This window comes from Tubulanus polymorphus, chromosome 7 (genome assembly GCF_964204645.1).
Source record: "Tubulanus polymorphus chromosome 7, tnTubPoly1.2, whole genome shotgun sequence".
Classification (NCBI taxonomy): Eukaryota; Metazoa; Nemertea; class Palaeonemertea; order Tubulaniformes; family Tubulanidae; genus Tubulanus; species Tubulanus polymorphus.
Genome location: NC_134031.1, coordinates 10,752,086 through 10,775,146, shown reverse-complemented (window position 1 = coordinate 10,775,146; position 23,061 = coordinate 10,752,086). Strand labels below are relative to the sequence as shown.

Below are 23,061 nucleotides of genomic sequence, written 5' to 3'. Positions count from 1 at the left end.
GAAATTGGTATTCATGCGCGTCATAGTGCTGCCGGCAGTTCAATTCATTCTTTATTGACACAAAATTCCACAATAAAACATTTACTTTCACGTTTAAAAAAATGCTTTAAATTTTCTGTTACTTTCATTGGGTGCTTGCGTTGGCAGCCATTTGTAAAATCTCTGTATGAACATTTATATTTTTCAGTTTTAATACCTAAAACTTAAAAACCGCTTTTCTGTAAAATAAATTCTGAATTGAATTGAGGACTGGTTCCCTGTCTCTTCAAAGAGCCAGGGGGCGGTAGCCTATGGTGGCTATAAACTTTATGGCATCAGACCACAATTAGCTTTGTAGCTCGAAGATGCATAGGGGGACCCCAAAAATAGTACCTAGAGTGAAGAAGAGGTCCCCCATAAATGTTGCCATAATTTCTGCAAATGGGATAGGTAACATATTTCGGTTATATGTATGAAATCCATTGATCTTGAGAGACAGATTGATGATGAAATAAGGGATTCCCTGGACTTTTTTTGCTTGGAGTAAGGGTACCAAACACGGTGGGGGATTCCCGTAGATATTTGGCTCGGATGTACTGGCATACCTGTACTGGGATACCCCTCCTTTCTAGAGGTTTGATTATTTCAAAAGTTAGGTTGGGTATGTGGGGCGAAAACCACTTCAATGCGTAGCTAAGATGCTGGCCTATGAGCCATAAGCAGGATTTCCCCTGCATTTACGCGCTTATATATGAACTAAACTCGAATTTCTTGTTTTTACTATAGGATATAGAAGATTTTGGAATAGTGCTCTGAGCTCTTATCGGATGATCGTAGTGGATTGTCATTTGAAGGAAATGTAACTTAATCTTGCTCAATGTCTTTATCATTTTAAAAAGAAGAATCGTGGCTCATCTATTTTCGTGTTTGCTTCTCTTCACCTGAAGTCACTCGAATTCATGTTTTTTCTTTCAGCTGTAAATTTTAATAAGTAATCTAGCAATTATCAACATGATGATAGATTCCGTTAAGACACTGCAATATTCAAATAACAATCCAAAAGCTTGCACTAACTTGGTCCAAGTCTACAATAAAATCATTCCTATCCCTAGTCAGTAACCTGTCTGTGGTTTAGTTTCACGATCGGATATTTTCACAAACCACAGTCAGGAATGGGAACGTCATTTTTGTATGCAATCTTCGTCAGCCAATTTGACTGACGAGTAATTTGCCTGGCATTTTCTGGTCTTTTAAGAAATCTGCCTAATTTTTGTTGTAATCGATGCACAACAGATTCGTAGTTTGTCTGATACCTATAACACCTCACCTGAGGTAAATTTCCGTCGAGTCAACAGCTGCCATTTTGAAAATTACTGGAGGGTGCTGGCACCTGTGGACTGAGGCCAGGACAACAGCACAAACTAACTATGCGAATCGACGAAATTGAAAAAATTAAGAAATCAACACTAATTCTCATTTTTCTTCATCCAGAATATATTATTTATCATTATAAGCATGAAGATTTGAAATACATGTTGGAAAACCATCAAAAATAAAAATTGTCGTTTCGTCTTGGAAGTTTTATATAAATCCTTGTAGGTCACCTTGTCTATCATGCCACATGTATCATGTATGCAATACAGAGAAATGGGGTTGTTCGGTGGTGTACCAGAACACCGTTTCAAGATGGCGGCTATGTAGAGGGCGCCATGGGACAATACAGTGAGAACAGGACCACCGCATACAACACGGGCCGAAAGCATCCGTAGCAACACTGGTATCAGTAGTATCATCGGTCTCTGAGAGGATCGGACAGTATCACTGGTAACAGTGGTATCGGGGTAGCAGTAGTATCACCGGTCTCCAGAAGGATCGGGCAGTATCACTGGTAACAGTGGTATCGGGGTAGCAGTAGTATCACCGGTCTCCAGAAGGATCGGGCAGTATCACTGGTATCAGTGGTATCGGGGTAGCAGTAGTATCACCGGTCTCCAGAAGGATCGGACAGTATCACTGGTAACAGTGGTATCGGGGTATCAGTAGTATCACCGGTCTCGGAGAGGATCGGGCAGTATCACTGGTAACAGTGGTATCGGGGTAGCAGTAGTATCACCGGTCTCCAGAAGGATCGGGCAGTATCACTGGTAACAGTGGTATCGGGGTAGCAGTAGTATCATCGGTCTCTGAGAGGATCGGACAGTATCACTGGTATCAGTGGTATCGGGGTAGCAGTAGTATCACCGGTCTCCTGAAGGATCGGGCAGTATCACTGGTATCAGTGGTATTGGGGTAGCAGTAGTATCACCGGTCTGGGAGAGGATCGGGCAGTATCACTGGTAACAGTGGTATCGGGGTAGCAGTAGACTTTTTTGCGCCGGACACGTTTGATTAAACCGATATTTCGTTATAAAAGATCTCGTTGTAGCGAGGTTTGACTAGTATTACAGTGGAATTTTTATCGGTGGTACATGTATTTATTTTCCAGAGTTGCAAAATTTGGTTTCATTTTTTGGTGCGCCGTATCCACTGCCTGGTAATACTCTCCGTACTAAGTTCTTTGACTTTGAATAGTACATAGCAGCTAAGGATCGGGGGCCAGTTGCACAGTTTGTGACTTAAGTCCAAAAGTGGTCTTAAATCTTAAGACTGGTCTCAAGTTGTTAGATTGGCTATAGAACTAAGTTGGTCTTAGACTGGTCTTAAGTCTAAGCCATAACTATGCAACTGGCCCCTGGAAGATTTGTTGAAGGCGTATCAAATTATCTAACTTTATCGGGTAATCTCAAACTCAAGCGGGTACAGATCAGTCGTCAGGAAAGATATTCAAAAAAATATTCAACGCAGGCTTAAACTGCAAATAACCCTCTTTAAACTCTGTAAAAATTGGAAATATAGCTTTAAGAGATACTTAGATATTTTGAAATTAATGAATGTTGCGATTTCTTTTACGCGCGGTTAAGATATGCGGTCCTTGGGGTCACATCGTCAGTGTTCTCAATTGTTGCGTTCAAAAATTCCAAGAAACGCCAGCAAATATCTGCATTTCGTTTCCTTAAAAATGGTGTATAAATTAATTTCGTCGAGCAAGGGACTGCAGAACTATATGATATTCAATCTAAACTTATGTTTTAAAAATGAGTGCAAATTATCGCAACAATGGGGACCTCGAGGGACCGCCACAAAATGGCGCCTAGAAACTGGAAACTTCTTTATTTAAAAAAAATTAGTTAAGTCACAAGTCACTCACTAATTAGTGTTTCTCAATTTTAAACAGCCTAATTAAGTATATTGTAAACAAACATATGCATCAATAAACCAATATCAAGATTGCAGATTAAGACTATGGAGAATAAATCATTGCTATTATGTACAATATATGATACAATAAAATGTAAAGTAAAATGTAAATGATACCTGAGAAATATAATCACCAATGAAGTCATACAACACAAAAATATCAAAAGCATACAACGCAGTAATGTATCAGATCATCACAGTTTTTATAACATTGAATGAACTACCATTGACCACAACTCAGCCTTAGTAGCATTGGTATTGAAAATATTTCACCAATTGACTATCGGCTGTGTAAATGAATCCGGGTCATAATACCTCCGCCCAAAATACCTCCACCCAAATATCCCACACCCAGAATCCCTCCACCCAGAATACCCTCATATGTGTCCAAAATACCTCCAGGCCCTAGATCTAATGGGTTTATGCCTGAAGGACAAAAATTTGAACCTATTAGAAATATAATTTTTTAGAATGAATATTTTGTCCCCCCCCCCCCAAGTTTTAATTTACAGGCAATACTCAAATAAACCAAAGTTCTATAGTTTAAAAGTAGTTAATTGAGCAAAACAAAGTATAATGTTAATTTCAGTGATCATAGTTGCACTTAAATGGAAATGAACTGAATTCAGTGTGTAAAGCGAAATGTAGTACATTGTTTTCTTAGATTATAGGACTAATTAATATTCTATAATCTAAATATTGAATAGTTTCCAGAGAAATCTAGCATAAGATTAAAGACATGAGATAAACTAATTAATATTCCCAGCCAAAACTAATTGCAAGTGAACATTGTCATTAATTGTTATTCAATTATTATTCAGTAGGTTTATATATACCGTAATACATTATATATGATCCTATACATGTATAATAGTCAATATTGGTGGTACTTTAAACATCTAAATAATATAATTATAGTATTTTTTTTAAATTCTGGGTGGAGGTATTTTGGACACATATGAGGGTATTCTGGGTGGAGGGATTCTGGGTGTGGGATTTTGGACGGAGGCATTTTGGGCGGAGGTATTATGGGCGTATCCCGTGTAAATAGAAGGTCCATCAAAATACCTATTTGTAAAATTCAACAACTTAAGTGTCATACTAAGTTGACCAGCACTGAGTAAGGCGGACGCAACTGTACACATATGGATGAAGAGTATAATTTGGTAACAGGTAAAAATCCCTCCTAGGTAAAAAAACCCCCAAAATCCCCCCAAATTTATTTCACAGCAAAAGTCAATGAAATACTGTAATATTCTTTAGTTGAAAAACTTTAATAGTTTTGCAAAAATTTCCAATTTTCCCTGGTGTTTTTCACAATCACCTCGGATAATCTGTGTCTTTTACCGTGCAGTAAAAATCCCCTTGGTAAAAATCCCCAATTCTTCAAAGTAGGTAAAAATCCCCCTCCTTCTGAATGTAGTTTAAGTAGATACAATCTTAAGGTCAATTAATTCATATTTACCGGTATTTCATATTTATGATACACATATCCTATTTATTATTGTGGAACATCATAAGGATATCATGAGTATACAAACTATTGCATATACTACTTGAATTCAAACATACTACAAATCAAAAATTCATTAATACTAAATTAGTACTCAAAAGTTATCACACAGCTTAATGAAAGGGTTCTTAGCACTTGTCAAATATATTACACTAGTTTGAAACTAAAATATCTAGAATTAAAAGTTCGTTATTGCTCATAATTCATTGCATCGCGCAGCTCAAATATACCACAAGTTAACAAGATATTCCGGTTCGAATTTAAAGGTATTACAAATAAAAGTGTATTATTCTTATTAATTCTAACAATTTATTGAAATCTAAGAGTTTACTTAAGAATTTATCACAACGAAAGATTTCATTGCACAGTCCAAACATATTTCAGTCTCATCGCAAATTAATAAAATTGGAGTATCATTTTGCTTTGAAATGGTCTTGAAAATCACCAAGTGGGGATTTTTACCTACTTTGAATATTTGGGGATTTCTACCTAGAAGTTTTTTACCATAGTGTACATATGATTGTATGCTGTTCTACTGGACTTGGAGTACTCGCGGCTATACTTATTATTATTCCAAGACTGGACGCAAGTCGTGCTTTCGACGGGTCCATACCTATGTTCCTCGGGTCCTATGTTCCCCCAAGGGAGATTAAACATAAAAGGGGTTCTATATTCCCCGGATCCGATATTCCTGGAAGATTATGGAAAATGTATAAAAAGGTCCTTTGTTCCCGTGGCCACATACACTCAATTTCGGCGCCGGGAATTCAGAGCATGATAACGCGTCAGGCTGCCAATTAGTTGATGTTGAAAATCGGCACTACATGTATCTTTATCTTTATCTTTATTCTATTAAATGAAAATTAACGACATGAATCACAATTAAAAATCTCCCGGGCAAGTTTCAAAGCCTTTTTACAGTGTGACGTAACTACTGAATAAATTACCTGATCGATCGATTAATTGTCATCTCGAATTTCTCTCGTTAAGTTCTGGCGTTTGCAAAAAATAAAAGCACCTTGTCTGTATCAAATTTATAGTATCTAGCAAATACATGACATGATTGATGGACTATTATTAAAAAGCATAGGTATGGACACCGGTCAACGTTTTTATTATTTGGAGAATATATGGAACCCTCGTTGTATTATTTCCTTTGGGAGAATATAGAACCCGGGGAATATAGGACCCGGGGAACATGGAACCCGGGGAATATAGGGCCCGGGGAACATAGAACCTGGGGAATCTAGGGATGACCCCCCTTTCGACCGTATTCATTACTCATTACTTTTCAAATCATTACTGAAACGAAGAATATTTTAATTGATTTTTATTTCATATGGAAATATGCCGGTTACCTGAAACCGGAATTTTTCATTGGATTAAAACAAGGGCCAGGGCTTATTTCTTCTTTGTTTTTCACCGCTTGCATCGATAGCTTACATAGTTTTGGTAGTCACATAGCCAGATCTTGGAGCGTTAAAATATGCAGGTGGTTTAATTTTACTTGAGCCCATTACAGGATCGATAATTCAAATGTAGAACATTTGCGAACAATTTGCGGAAGCGTGTAATATTTCATTTTAAAGAAGTAAATCACATTTTGCATTTTCCTGGATACGTCCTCGTCAAGTTTTATTACTATTATATTTTCATCACTTGAATTAATTATTTTGTTTTGTAATACAGTCAACCCCCGATATACCATCCACATCGGTGAAGAAAATTTTGACGGTATAGAGAGTATGACGGTATATATCGTGGGTATTTTACTATGTATTTGTTAAGAGATGTACATTGCCCACAATTTAAATTTTTCATCAAATTTCGCAAATATCTGCTCAGGGTAAAGAAACGTTCTGTTAATTCTGCTGTTCGCGGTAATCTGGGACAGTTCCCTCTACTTATAATTTTCTTGCCACTTATGGTCAAATAGTGGCTGTGCATCTGTAAAATAGACAGTTCGACGATGGTATATAAAGCGGCTAGTGGTAAAAATCCTCAGGGTTAAATTCCCCTAAAATCCAAATTCCTCAAAGTAGGTAAAAATCGCCCTCCTTCTGAATGTAGTGTAAGTAGATACAATCTTAAGGTCAATTAATTCATATTTATGATACATATATCTAATTTATTATTGTGGAACATCTTAAGGATATCATGATCATACAAACTTTGAATTAAAACATTACTACAAATTAACACAGTTCATCGCACATTTCAAATATACTACACTAGCTTGAATCTTAAATATCTAGAATTAAAAGTTCACTATTGCTTATAACTTCATGGCATACTGCCCGATCCTCTCCCAGACCGGTGATCCTACTGCTACCCCAATACCACTGATACCAGTGATACTGTCCGATCCTTCAGGAGACCGGTGATACTACTGCTACCCCGATACCACTGTTACCAGTGATACTGTCCGATCCTTCTGGAGACCGGTGATACTACTGATACCCCGATACCACTGATACCAGTGATACTGCCCGATCCTTCTGGAGACCGGTGATACTACTGCTACCCCGATACCACTGTTACCAGTGATACTGCCCGATCCTTCTGGAGACCGGTGATACTACTGCTACCCCGATACCTCTGTTACCAGTGATACTGTCCGATCCTCTCCGAGACCGGTGATACTACTGCTACCCCGATACCACTGATACCAGTGATACTGCCCGATCCTTCAGGAGACCGGTGATACTACTGCTACCCCGATACCACTGTTACCAGTGATACTGTCCGATCCTTCTGGAGACCGGTGATACTACTGCTACCCCGATACCACTGTTACCAGTGTTACTGCTCGATCCTTCTGGAGACCGGTGATACTACTGATACCCCGATACCACTGTTACCAGTGATACTGCCCGATCCTTCTGGAGACCGGTGATACTACTGCTACCCTGATACCACTGATACCAGTGATACTGCCCGATCCTTCAGGAGACCGGTGATACTACTGCTACCCCGATACCACTGTTACCAGTGATACTGTCCGATCCTTCTGGAGACCGGTGATACTACTGCTACCCCGATACCACTGTTACCAGTGATACTGCCCGATCCTCTCCGAGACCGGTGATACTACTGCTACCCCGATACCACTGATACCAGTGATACTGCCCGATCCTTCTGGAGACCGGTGATACTACTGCTACCCCGATACCACTGATACCAGTGATACTGCCCGATCCTTCTGGAGACCGGTGATACTACTGCTACCCCAATACCACTGATACCAGTGATACTGCCCGATCCTTCAGGAGACCGGTGATACTACTGCTACCCCGATACCACTGTTACCAGTGATACTGTCCGATCCTTCTAGAGACCGGTGATACTACTGCTACCCCAATACCACTGATACCAGTGATACTGCCCGATCCTTCAGGAGACCGATGATACTACTGCTACCCCGATACCACTGTTACCAGTGATACTGTCCGATCCTTCTGGAGACCGGTGATACTACTGCTACCCCGATACCACTGATACCAGTGATACTGCCCGATCCTTCAGGAGACCGATGATACTACTGCTACCCCGATACCACTGTTACCAGTGATACTGTCCGATCCTCTCAGGGACCGATGATACTACTGCTACCCCGATACCACTGTTACCAGTGATACTGCCCGATCCTTCTGGAGACCGGTGATACTACTGCTACCCCGATACCACTGTTACCAGTGTTACTGCTCGATCCTTCTGGAGACCGGTGATACTACTGATACCCCGATACCACTGTTACCAGTGATACTGTCCGATCCTCTCGGAGACCGGTGATACTACTGCTACCCCGATACCACTGATACCAGTGATACTGTCCGATCCTTCAGGAGACCGGTGATACTACTGCTACCCCGATACCACTGTTACCAGTGATACTGCCCGATCCTCTCCGAGACCGGTGATACTACTGCTACCCCGATACCACTGATACCAGTGATACTGCCCGATCCTTCTGGAGACCGGTGATACTACTGCTACCCCGATACCACTGATACCAGTGATACTGCCCGATCCTTCTGGAGACCGGTGATACTACTGCTACCCCGATACCACTGTTACCAGTGATACTGCCCGATCCTTCTGGAGACCGGTGATACTACTGCTACCCCGATACCACTGTTACCAGTGATACTGTCCGATCCTCTCCGAGACCGGTGATACTACTGCTACCCCGATACCACTGATACCAGTGATACTGCCCGATCCTCTCGGAGACCGGTGATACTACTGCTACCCCGATACCACTGTTACCAGTGATACTGTCCGATCCTCTCCGAGACCGGTGATACTACTGCTACCCCGATACCACTGTTACCAGTGATACTGTCCGATCCTCTCCGAGACCGGTGATACTACTGCTACCCCGATACCACTGATACCAGTGATACTGTCCGATCCTCTCCGAGACCGGTGATACTACTGCTACCCCGATACCACTGTTACCAGTGATACTGTCCGATCCTCTCCGAGACCGGTGATACTAGTGATTCCACGATACCACTGATACCAGCGATACTGTCCGATCCTCTCCGAGACCGGTGATACTACTGACACCCCGATACCACTGATACCAGTATTGCTACGGATGCTTTCGGCCCGTGTTGTATGCGGTGGTAATGTCCTGTTCTCACTGTATTGTCCCATCGCGCCCTCTACATAGCCGCCATCTTGAAACGGTGTTCTGGTACACCACTGACTAACCAGAAATGGCGGCCAATGGCGGAATTTGTGGAGAAATTAATTAATTTCTCAAAATAATGTTGATTAATCACTCGAAACATACATAAAATTGGATAATTTCGAAAGGTACCTGTGTTAGTTTGTGAATTAAGCCATTAATTGTGGACTGAAGTGAATAGAAAGTATATTTTTAAAAAGTAATCAGTTCAAAGTTCGATTAATTCCACTACAGAAATACAAAACCACCAAGCAAGCTTTTAGTACAACCATGTCAGCATGCCCATTTTTAGAATTTCTTTCTTGTTACAAATATTCTTGACAATATTATAATTGATTTGATATACATTTAAATGTTTAAGTCAAGTAACCAAATAACATTGACTCTCATATAGAATTAGTTTTCAATGTTAGTGGAATACATAATTAACCGGGTATTGTTTTCAAGAAAGGCACTTGCTGTGGTGAGAGCTAGACTTGCTGTGGATCGCTTCTGCCATCCACAGCATTTCTGAAAGTAACTTGCTGTGGATGACAATTTCTGATATTCGAACCCTGATATATTCTGTACATGGTGTAGATGACGCAGCTTGGTTTATATTTGATTCCGATGTTTATAAGTGCTCAAATTTGGTTTTAGATTAATCAGAGGTACTCATTAGTTCAAGCTGCTGTAGCACGTTACTACGGCGACGCTCAATACCCTCGCTGTGTGTGTAAGGCAGAACACGGTTGTACATGGAGATATTGATCGTACAGCGCGTACTGATCTAGTCTAACGCCTCATTCTTTGCAGTTTCAGACCGTCACTGCTCTTTACCAGATCCGCGGTTTCCCGCTGATTTTGGTATTGAAAAATATCATTTTTCCAAATGGTCCAAAAATGATAAAGTATAGCCTGGGGGGATGATGATGGTCTCAGTCACTCAGCTGCTCCGGCGTGATTGGTAATCGGGTAAACCGTAAAAGTGTTCAGCGCCTGTTTTACTCAATATGTCGCGTATTGCATTGCAATACTGATTTTGTATCTACTACGATGTGTATGTGTTTTATCGATCGGTTGCAGACATGCGGGCGCGGCAACAGTAGTAATGTATAGGCCTACTACTGTTGCAGCGCACGTAGAATGCCTTCAGATATTATACACTGTGTGATGATGTATAGGCCTACTACTGTTGCGGCGCACGTAGAACGCCTTCAGATATTATACACTGTGTGATGATTTTTAGTAAGCATTCATCGGCGCATTTTAACTGCAATAATTCAGGGCGCGACCTGTAATGCATGAGATGCTGATTGTCATCGAATGAGGATATGCCACATTGGAATAGCCATTAACTTCCAAAATATAAGTCGTTCTGGGTTCAAGATCGCTCTAAGTGCTCGGAAAACGCTTTTAATGTCTAAAATTTTCTTGGGGAGGATTTTCAACAATAACCGGCCGGCCTGGTTTAATATGTACTGCCCTGAATTTTGAAAAACTTATATAGCAGCTCTTGATTTTGTTTGTCCCAAGTAGTTTATGCTAAAGTTTTAGTTGTTTTATGTCATTGTCTCACGGGATCAAAATTGTCAAGTCCAAAATGGTGAATATTGTTTTCCTGTTCCACTTGTTCCATTGTAAGACTAGCTATAGGCCCTCAGGGTACAGCTAGCAGTTGCCCTTAAGGTTCAGTCTGTGAACAGCTTCAAAACACTGGTGTTGAATCGTGGATGTGAAGCTTGTACCCCATGGACTGCATGGTCATTGGCCTATGCCATGGGTTCTTGGTGATTGTGTAGAGAGCAGACTGTATCCAGTGGCCATGGTAAGTATGCTTAGTGACGTTTTACCTTGATAGTATGGATAAAACATGCACCGCGTCAACACATTCATTTCCAATACGATCCAAGTCAATACGAAAAACCCATCATGGAAAGTTTCTTTCTGGTTCAATACACTGGGGGGAATTTTTCAAAATTTTCAAATTATCTCCAGTACTATAGAGTATTCATTAGTCAGCACTGAAACGGTTAAACTAATGATAAAATTGAAGATTTCCCCAATGATCTGTAATACAATTTAGCATCTTAGCTTAAAGAATTAATGGTGAACAATATTATTCATATTATAGGGGGTTATCATCTAGGCTGTATAGATATTAGCTGATTCTTTTATTCTTAAACTTAAAGATCTTTTCCATATGTTGAAAACCGCTACAGTGATTATGTTTAGACGCTGTTTGTTGTAAATTGGTCCTACGCAATGGTTATTTGCCGCTGCTGTAGTTTTAAGCCCATTAGGGACTTATACTACTACGTTCACTTTTCATCCGTCGTCCGTAGACAGAATCCAGTTATTTTGGGATGTTTTTAAGACGCATCTATGAATTGTCTTCATATTCGATTTATACATCTACCCAAGATACATCTTCAACCCAAACATTGGCCTGATCAGAATCAAAATGGCCGACTGGTGGCCATTTTTGTTTGCCAAAATTAGCACTTTTTGCACATTTTTGAAGTTTTCGAGGGAAATATTGAAGACTTTTCAATCAATTACCTAATCATTTACATATATTTGTATCTCTAAAGGAGCATGAAAAAAAGTGAGTCGATCGGACTCAAGATGACCATCCTGTCACCTTTTTTTGCCCGATAATGTAAATTTTGGCCTGAATTCTGAGACCTGTTGCTTCTTAATGGTTTGCCATTTTTTATTGAAATTGTGTGCATTCTATGAAAAGAGGTCTCTTATACATTAGACAGGTATTTTTGATCAGCCATCATTTTCTTAGTATTTCTACAAGTGTTTTTGTGTTCATTTGTTTCAGTTTTCAACTTCTCCTTCAAGATATTCAAATCGTTCGTGAAGTGTTCTCACTGCCATTACTTGAACCATTGAATGTATCACGATTGGAAGAGATCATAACCATTATAATGGCCTGTCTTGTCGCCGCCATACATACAGCGGCAGCTAATGCCATCATTACGATGTCAAATAATTCTTCGAAAGAGGATGAGTTAGAGGCCAGTAACATTGTAAAGAAGAGCCTGGAAGTTTATGGTTTTGTTGTCAAAGCCATACAAAATTCGACGAGAGCTGGAGGACATGTATGTATTAAGTTTAAGATTTTAAATGAGAACTGTTGAATATGCACGGTACAGCCTAGAAGAAACTTAACTCCATTTTCGTTTGTGTTTAGTTTTATATCGTTCAAACCGCGTTCTGAAATACGTTTTTGTTTAGTTTAGAACGCGGTCGATACTCGTTAGAGACGAATATCCGTTCCAGAATTACGCGTTTATCTGCACGCTTATGGGTGCCACGAAACTTCGAACGCTCCAATTAGGCGTTTATAATGATACTGCATGTATTTTACCATGTAGTCATCCAAATACAAGAAGTTGCACTCGATAAGAAGGGAGTGCTATTAATACATTTGTGCATTCGATGTGCGCGCACCAGACGCGTTGAATTTGAACCGCAGTAGTAACTCGCGTTTCATTGAAAACGAAAAACGAATACCCAACAATCTCCGACGAACGCAGGATGCGTTATGAGTTATGTTACTTCTAGGCTGTACCGTACCTTGCTATGACTCCATTTACTTGGCCATTCAAAGACATGCTAGTGTGCAGCCATGCATGGTTATATGATTGCATTTCATCCTCGAGTAAACATCCATGTCTACCAACCTTACCCCTAAAAAATTGATTACAATTATAGTTAATGAAAAATTAATCTTAAAGCTTTGGTAACACATTTTCCGAGACATTCCGCTTACTACAGTAATTTTGTGGCTTAAACTTAACTTTGCCAAGATTTTGCCATTTTAAAGGGTAACTGACAATTTTTCAAAGATTTTCTACTTTTGCATTAAACGATAGATAATAGTATACAATATGGCAAGATGATTTCATGATTAAAAAAATCTTTTCAATCTAGTCAGAATTTATGATTCTGATGTTCGCGCACCTGTTCTGTGTATACATTGCTTCCGCTGAATGCGTGGTACTGTGTCTATTAATAGAACTACGGCCATAAAGGGATGGCACTGAAATGATGTCTATAGAAATGAATAGGATATAACTGCAAGAGCAATTCAACTTAATTTTATACCTATTTGGCATTCAAATTCAGACGAAATGCCTCTTGATTTTTGAAAGTCTACATATCAATGATTATAACTAGCTGTTCAAACTAAGCGCAAAAAATAGGATTTCAATAGCAATCCATGGCATTTTCTAGTAGACAGCAAGGAACACATATGTGTAAATCATCGTTTTTGGATTATCATTTAGTGATAGTTAGTAAGATCATGGTTAGATCTAATGCCAAGGATATTTTGACTTATGAACTGATGAATCTTAGACATAATTAGCTGCAGGAATAATTTCAATTATTTGCTTGAAATACACCTCGTATTGGTAGCGTACACCTCGCTTTGGTCACGAAATTAGAATATTTCCTCATCCATCCTATTTTGAAACTTAAAAATAATGTTTGTGAATGATTTATGATGTAATCTATCAAAACTCTCCTGCAGCGTAAAACTTGAATCGAAAAACATTATTCCTTTGAATACTAGGCTGTAGAAATTTATTGGAAAGTTTTTTGACGCCTTATAAAACGTTACCATTATGAAACCTAAACAATGTTAACCATTCAGCGTCATTTTACAAACGACATCCGTAAATCGATGTGCAAAACGTCACTGGTCTATGTGTACACATATAAGCTATTTGGCAAAATATTATTGACCGAGATGTAGAATGGCTTCCTATGATTATATAATGAGCTCTTTTTGAACGTCAAAATGTTATATTGCATTGAATATCATTAGAAGACCTTTTGTAATAGTTAAGGATGTACGATTATATCAGAAGCGGCAGGCATAAATAGAAGTGATAAGTAAATCGGATTATTCGGTCAAAATGGTGGATGTATACATGATTTTGAAGTCTGATATAAAAGTAAGACCCTGACATGGGGATGCTGGTGGAATGACTAAGCTATCTACGATCTGTGTAGGGCCGGCGTGAATTTCATCAGCGGCTACAAGCGGTCAATATAGAAATGTGTAAACATATTATTTCAATATTCAAATGTTTTAGAAAATATCTTCAATATTAGGAGTATACAGGTTTCTTGAGATACGCCATTTGTGATAGCATAGCTGTCATATACGGCTCTATGTCCTCTGATGGCATGTGTAGGTGACAATTCAATTCAATTCTATATTGATCCTTATTACATATAAAATTCCGGGATAAAATTCTCGAATTCAATAAAGTTACAAATTTTAAGATAAGAAAATACAACATACAAAACACATGCGTAAATCATACAGAATAACATAAACAAGTTATTTTAAATGACTGTCTACTTCAACCCAGACTCAAGAGGATATCAAGTGACAGCCAAACCGGCCCGACCTGGCCGGCTGGCTAGGCCACACGATATGCTCCAAAGTCATGATGAAGCAGACATCAGAAGAGCTCTTTCCTCAACCATGGAGGCAATGAAGTTGCAGACCAGCTTACAGGCAAAAGTGAATGAAGTCGGTCGCAAGTTATCAATTATTGACAATTTTCAATAAAAAACTTAAACCAGTATTATACAGTCGAAGACCTGTATCACCTACCAAATAGCCAATTCTTATAATTCCCCAAATTTCTTAAAACTTCGATTTCAAATTTGCAATTCCACATTAGCTTATCCCAAAAATTCTACATTTTTTTCGCAGGCGTCAAATAATTTATTAAAATTAATTTTCTTGTTGAGTTTTGAAGTGTTAGTTTTCAAACTACTAAGTCTTAAATGACTATGAAAAAATAGTAAACGAATATAAATTTATATTTATTCTTTAATGAGATCAAAATCTGACGAGTGCTTATAAGACACTGTATAGTGTGCTTGTGATGCTGAACTATAGGTGAACTATGGAACAGCAGTAACAATGCTGTGAGCTTAGTGAAGTGTACTTTAATAGCTTCATAGCAGCGGATTGAAATCTGCATCTTCAATTTGATCGATTTAGCCTATTCAAATTACTCATTGATTCTTTGAAATAGGTTTATGCAATAGACAATAGATCCTTCTACCTCCATGGCCAGTTTCAAAGCTGTAAAACAATCTGGCATTGAGATATAACAGAAAATACACGCAGTTTCCTCAAAATTCAACGCATTTCTATAGATGCTATTTCTCAGCTGTCCCTTTAATGAGGTTGCAGCGCGCACCTGTGATTTAGCCGATGTTGAACAGTAAGCGATGTAAACAACGAAATGAGGTAAAAAATCATGTTACAAAATCACGAATTGCGCGTAAACTAAACATTTTTTAACAGAACGGTTGAAGAAGAGTGTATAGAGCAATAGAATACATCATATTTTGAAATTAAAAAAAAGTGTCAGTTACCCTTTAAATGTATATTTCAAGATAAGAATAGTAGAACCTCGTAAGTGAAATGTCCGCGGGAAATTGAAAATCATTATACTAACCGAATATTGTATTGACTTTTTGAAAACAACAATTTTATGATTACTTTTACATATTAACATACATACGAAGCTGAACAGTAAGCGATGTAAAAAACAAAATGAGGTAAAAAATCATGTTACAAAATCACAAATTGCGTGTAAACTAAAGGAACGGTTGAAGATAAGTGTATAGAACAATAGAATACATCATATTTTGAAATAAGAAAAAAAGTGTCAGTTACCCTTTAAATGTATATTTCAAGATAAGAACAGTCGAATCTCGTTAGTGAAATGTCCGCGGGAAATTGAAAAATCATCGTACTAACCGAATATTGTATTGACCTTTTGATAACAACAATTTTATAATTACCTCAACATATTAACATGCACCCCATAGAGAAGTCTATTGCATGTGGTGTCAGCGCCACCACACAATAGATAGCTCAGATGATGCATGAATATTTTAGACGAGTCAAATTTTGATAGTGGGAATTCATTATGGACAATCATACTAAACGTGTTAATTTACTATAGAAAAGAATCGGAGATTGTAAAGTTAAGTTTCCTTGGTAGGGGAGGCTGTGTCCACCGTATGCCTTCTGTCATCCCCCATCCGCCATTACCTTGATTTCGTTAGCGCGACAGAGGCTCCAATTCTTGATGGATTTTTCATAGTGTGAGAATTGAATTTCTTATTAGCACAATACACAACACAATCTTCAAAATCATTTTGCCTGGAACTTCCAATTTTCTCGACAAAGTCTCAAGGTCCATTGAGCTCTTGTATTGATTTTTAGGCAAGCCGTAGGCTGAGCTTATTAAAATCCTATGAAGCTGAATTTTGCAAAAGGGCCTCGTTAAGATTTACATGAGCTTTTTTGTGAAAATCTGAACGCAAAGATATTTGTTTTAGAAAGCTAATCAGAAAGCAAGGACTCCTCAATGATTGGCTTAGCCGCAGAGATCAGCAGGTGTTCACGTGAACCCGCAGTATCTACTGTCTTACGTCCGGGTTTTATTTCAAGATATAAAATTGTATTTCAAGATCGATTTCTCTGAAATGTTGATTTGGTTTTTGGGAGGAATATTTGACAATTATGCAAAGTCCGGGAAAGATTGCTTTTCTCAAATCAGATGGATGACCTTGATATGCTAATTAGCCATGTGCTCAAACTGCAAATTCAATCAAATTTTATTCTGCAAATGTCAAATCCAATTCAATTTTACTTTATTGAACAATTAAAACATTGAATCCAATTATTCCATTTCCTTGTTTTTCTGGTTCATTTTCCATTATCAACATATAGCAAATTAAGTCTACACAAATCTATTCCACTCCTGATGAATCTTCAATTTATTTGAGCCTTTTACTCAAAAACCACTCAACTGATGAGGACATTCCTATTTTTCATAATTTTTGAAAGGAACTACGTTTTTAGGAGAAAGATGTTTCAAGGTATATACTTTTCATCCATTTATTCCCCCTAAACTCAATCATATACTCTACAGCCAGAGGTTCAATCAAATACAAGTTTACTCATTAATTACATGCAGATAGAGCAACAGTTGTGGCTACAGAATATCATGGGTTGTATTCTTTTTTATAGAATTTGCAGAACTTCCATATGCTGGGAACTTGGTGTTTGCTCTCGGGCATACAGCATATTCTCAATCTTTCACCAGTTGGTATCCAAGATAAGACAAGTGGTACTAAATCAACGAGAGAGGGCAATAATACTGCGGGAAAACAACCTGATCTTCTGACTAAGAGTAAAGACTCATTAGTCAAAACCACCACAGTTAAGTCGGTTAGTAAAGAATCAATCAAGGTCACAGATGCTAAAGCAGAAGTTAACATGGATGGATCAACTAAACTCATGTCGAAAGATTGTCGTCCTATTGCTCATAAAGACAGCACTCGGCCAACTTCTGCTAAGGGGTAAGAAATGTTTGTTTCAATGTCTATATGAGGCAGCTTTGCTATAGATCTAATATGTTGGGGATCTAAGAAATATGTCCAGGAACATGCACTTTTATCAGTATCCATTTTAAGAACTGATCATCATTAGAGACTTCATAAATAGCAATGCAATTATACTTAGCAATCACAGGCGTATACAGAAATAACAGATATCAAAAGTAGCCCTACATTGATAAAACTTTATGAATAAATTATACTTATTCAATAAGTACCGCGAAAACTGAGATAGGTTTTCTCCATTGTTCTGTAGAGGATGCTAGACAAATTTTTGGGCTTTTGATTAGGATTTTCTGCCTTTTCATAGAGAATCCTATTGGTTTCCTCTGAATTATATTTGTGATATTCACAAGTATGTATTGTGTATATTTTCATTTCCTCCAAGAAATCCGAAAATAACTAAATGCGTACTATTAGGCTGTTTTGTTTGATCACATGAATGGTATTACTGAAATCTGCCTTTCTTAGAAAGTTTTGACAAGTTTGTGATATTATTTGAAATATGTAACGATTATACCCTGAGGCCATCCCAAATTGAATGTATGTTTTTTATCGACACAACATATTTTTTTATATAGAAAACAATAACACAAATTGGCGTTGTGCACAGAAAATTTGTCTAATAGCCTAGTTTTTAAGAACAATTTGAAGATTCTAACTTTGGAGCGTCATCTCTGTGTTCAAAATGAAACTTAACATTGAATATATGCGTGCTATAACATAATCCGTTCAAATATAGTCACTAGATTGATTGGCAACTTATTGGAACACTCCCAGTTGTTTGGAAAAAAACCAAACTAGGCCACGCGTCGAGGCACGTTTTGACGCGATACACACTTTAACAACAGACATATGTAGCGCAAACATCGGCAGTGGGTCGGTCGGTCCTTTTTTTCTTTTTTGGTCAAAAATAAATTTTATTCCGATAAATCCCAAAAAAAGTTTTCACTTGGTATCTTTGATGAGAGTTTTATACTGGTAGTTGCTGTAGTTAAATAACACAAATGTCCTTGCTCATTTTCTGGTAAAGCTCCAGCTACGAGAATCCTGCGTAACTCAATGATGAGAAAAGCTAGTAGTTTTCAGCGCTAAACATAGATGATTTTACCCTTCAGATTCTCTATCAAGTAGCTTGGGAATTCGTCTGCAAGATTTGTCAGGCTCCAGTACTCGTTTTAAACTCAACTGCTAGCTTACAGATATATATTCTATTTATACTATAACTATAAAAGTTGACAGACATGTTTGGGCACACAGCTACTTATAAAACTAACTTATCACAAGTGTCAAGTTGATTGACAGATGTCTAATTGATTGTGGGGAGTAATAATTAATTAATGGTGAATTAAAACAATAGCTTGATTCAAAGTATACATGTATATTGTTCTTGCTAAAGTAGTCTTAACACAGAGATGTTCACATTTTGGATGGGTTCCAGTGTTCTCCATTAGGGGTTTCTAAGGGGCGGCCCACCCCTTTGATTTTCATGTCCACCCCTGTACAAATTGTCTGCCCCTATGAAAAGATTGCCGCCCCTGTAGCCAACATGGTTCTGTCAGTGACGATCTTCGGTTATATCACCAGCGATTATTCTCTCCTACACATAAACAATGAGTCAGACAAACGCTTCATGCCATAAAAACTTATTACATACGTCAATAATTGTAGAAACGGCTCATGTACGGAGCCGTGGGCGCCGCTCGGTTAGGCCTATAAATATCCTGGGATTTCCTGGTATGTTAAAAATTTAAAAAAAATCAATGCCCACAAAGGTCACGGCGAGTTAAACACAGCTGCACTCGGCTGCTGAATTAACGAAACCAGTTGCCTCAATTTTTAGGCCAACCATAGGCTGAGCCTATTACTATAAAAATGGAGCGAATTTAAATGACATGGTTTCCAGAGCAAAGGCTCTTTTACTGTGCAACTGAGCATATATTCATACAAATCATTCATTAAAGCATTATCCATTCTCCAAACTCTACGTAGCTGAATTTTGAAAGAGGGCCTCGTTAGAATTTTTATGAGCTTTTTCGTGAATATCTGAAACTACAGAAGATATCATTGACCATTGTGCAAAGTCCAGGAAAAATAGCTTTTTCTTAAATCGGATAGATGACCTTGATATGCTAATTAACCATGTGCTCAAAAAACAAATTCAATCAAATTTATTCCGCAAAAAAATATCAAATCCAATTCAATTTTACCTTATTGAACAAATAAAAACATCAAATCCAATTCAATTTGGTTTTATTAAGCTATCAACGGTATTATTTACTATCAACGGTAGCATTTGTTTCTTTTCATTTCGTTTTTCATAATGATTTTGTAATATTTAAATCTTCATTTTATCGCGACGGGTGCTTCCGCTTTTAAACTGTTCGTTTGTTACTTCCGATTTTGTAATCTTCATTAATTTATTAAGCAAATTTCAGAAAATTCAATTCTATTCCGCATTAAAATCAATAAGACCAAGGGAAAAGATTTATCTGAGGTATTTGTTCCTGCCAGACCAAGTTGCTGTCTGTGCTACTTATGTATTCTACGATTGTATTGTGTAAATTATTAGGTATTGACTCTGAGCTGGGAGTGTATTTTGTCAAATTTAACCCACAGAATGCATCATCATTTGCCATTTTATGAAAAAATAACAAGCTGGCCATAGTGCCCCTTGGGGCTCTTTTTGATGGGTTTCGTCGTCAGACGAACCCATCTATGGCATCGTCGTCATGTCTGTCTGTCTGTCTGTCCGTCTGTGGATGTTTCTTTATGACACGATTTAAGCTGTTTGTGTGGACCGACAATTCTGTAATTTCACACAGGTATTCTCTACTTGATGTAGATGGTGCAGCTTGGTTTATATTTGATTCCGATGGTTATAAGTGCTCTAATTTGGTTAAAAGATAATTAACGTTACTCGCTAGTTCAAGCCGCTGTATAGCGCGTTGCTACGACGACGCTCGATCAACATACTGGTACTCGCTGTGTAATACTGAACACGTATATACCTGTAGATATTGATCGTACTAGCACCGGTTTTAGATAGCGCGCGCGCTGATCGGTCTTAACACTTCTCGGAACTGCTGTGCTAAATGCTGAGAGGCCGAATCTATGCGCAATCATTTATTGGGCTCGTCACATTTGATAGTGAATGGATAAATGCTGAGAGGCCGAATCTATGCGCAATCATTTATTGGGCTCGTCACATTTGATAGTGAATGGATAAATAACCGGTGTCAATGACGGTCGCTACTCCCCATCAGTATAACTCATCAGTATAAGAAATAATTCTTTCGAGTTTTTTTTTCAATCCCCGAAGTTGTTGTTACTATGTTGACCTCGCCGTTTTATAAGCTTACCGATGATTCTTCTAGTATTTTCAGGGTCACAAGACATGACGAAGTCGCAAAGTTTTGTACAAATTTCACGAAACAAACAATTATTTAGGCGGCACCTGATCTATTGATTAATTATGATAAATAATGTTTATTTCATTAAAAATTTGTTTTATTCAAACACTACTTTCATCGCACAAAACCCATTACTATTTATATCGAGAATCGCCTTTTTGCGACAGCGCCACGGCGCTGGAGCATATTAAGTTGATCGAACCACCTGGTGTCTTCCAATACCACCACCTAGTGGGCTCAAATTCAAGTTCAAATATACTTTATTGATACTCATCAAATATAATTGTTACTTTATTCAATACTTTATTGTTCCCAGTACTGCAAATACATCGGATTTCCGCAATTAAGTAGACAGAACACAAATAAAATCAAGAATCTTTTAGTATTCAGAAAACAACGTACATGTTATTTTTCAACTTTAATTAGCAATGAGATAATTTTTTGCGACACTCACGGATGATGTGCATTCCCTTTCTGGAAGGCTGATCGGCTCTTCCCTGAAAAATTGATTTCTGCATCGACGTCCCGTAATGATGAATACTATTTTTAGATCCCCTGATTTCAAAATTCAAAAATATAGATTTATATGAACCTTAGGTCTACCCTTGTAATTAACAAATTATTCGAAAGCAAAGATCTTGCATTCGAGTTTATTCATTTTTTAAGCAGTTTCTTTATTTCAAGCCGCCGAATTGATTGTCTAAATCTCTTTGCTCTTCTCGGAACTTGTATTCAATTAAATTTTCTATTCTCATTCTACAATTTGTACGTGAATACTATCAACGGTAGCATTTGTTTCTTTTCATTTCGTTTTTCATAATGATTTTGTAATATTTAAATCTTCATTTTATCGCGACGGGTTCTTCCGCTTTTAAACTGTTCGTTTGTTACTTCCGATTTTGTAATCTTCATTAATTTATTCATTCTTTATGACTTCTCTTTTCCAAAATCGGAATAATTGTATCCTTAGATACAATAGGATCTTGATTTTTAATGACTTTGCAAAACCACCTGTCGCAGTATATTTCCTTTTAGAAATATACCTTGTTGACAGCGAGTTCGGTGAATGAAACAGAAACAATTACACAGAAACCCATCATGGAAAGTTTCAATGCCCGTGGAAAGGCTTTTATTATGATTACCAAAATATTTTTCAAACATAAGGATACCAAATGGAGATACATAAATCCCCGATGAGCTTTATTGGCAAATCTAGTTATATGAATGGAAGAACATCTCACTATTTCATGCACGTGGGACTACCAATCTCCATCAGAAAAGTGCTTCAAGCAAACTGCCGACGATCAATTTCTATCCAAAGGCTATGAAAATTACTGAACTTAAACTAATTGATTATGACCCCAAATGCTGGGGAAACGCATCTGAGCGCCTACAAATAGAAAATTTTCTAGCCTCAGATTGTTACCCCAAAGTATCATGATCGGCTTATTGGACGGATACGATCTGACCTAAATAATTATTTCCCGAACTATGTCACTCTAATGCTCCTGAGGATCATCAAAATAAAGAAGTGTGTTCCATATTTATTGAGGTCCTTATTTACTACCAATAATCTATTTAGAACTATTGTGTCACTTTGTTTCTTTCATCACCTCACAGTGGCAATTTAATACCGCAGCGCTTTTTGTGTATACGTGTGTTAGCAGTCAGCTGTATGTGCGAATGTAGGTTACAATATATGGCTCTGTGTGTTAGTAATCACC

At 37.9% G+C, this 23,061-nt stretch overlaps 1 protein-coding gene across 1 annotated transcript in view; it reads left to right on the top strand.

The window, feature by feature from the left end:
• The window catches only part of LOC141909151 (E3 ubiquitin-protein ligase UBR4-like), a 37,432-nt gene extending 19,540 nt beyond the window's left edge, over positions 1–17,892 (top strand). The window contains exons 7-8 of the mRNA XM_074799536.1: positions 12,298–12,577; positions 17,557–17,892. Of these exons, the coding sequence (XP_074655637.1) occupies positions 12,298–12,577; positions 17,557–17,892 (616 nt within the window). The remainder of the gene's footprint in view (positions 1–12,297; positions 12,578–17,556) is intronic.
• The last annotated feature ends 5,169 nt before the right edge of the window (positions 17,893–23,061 follow it).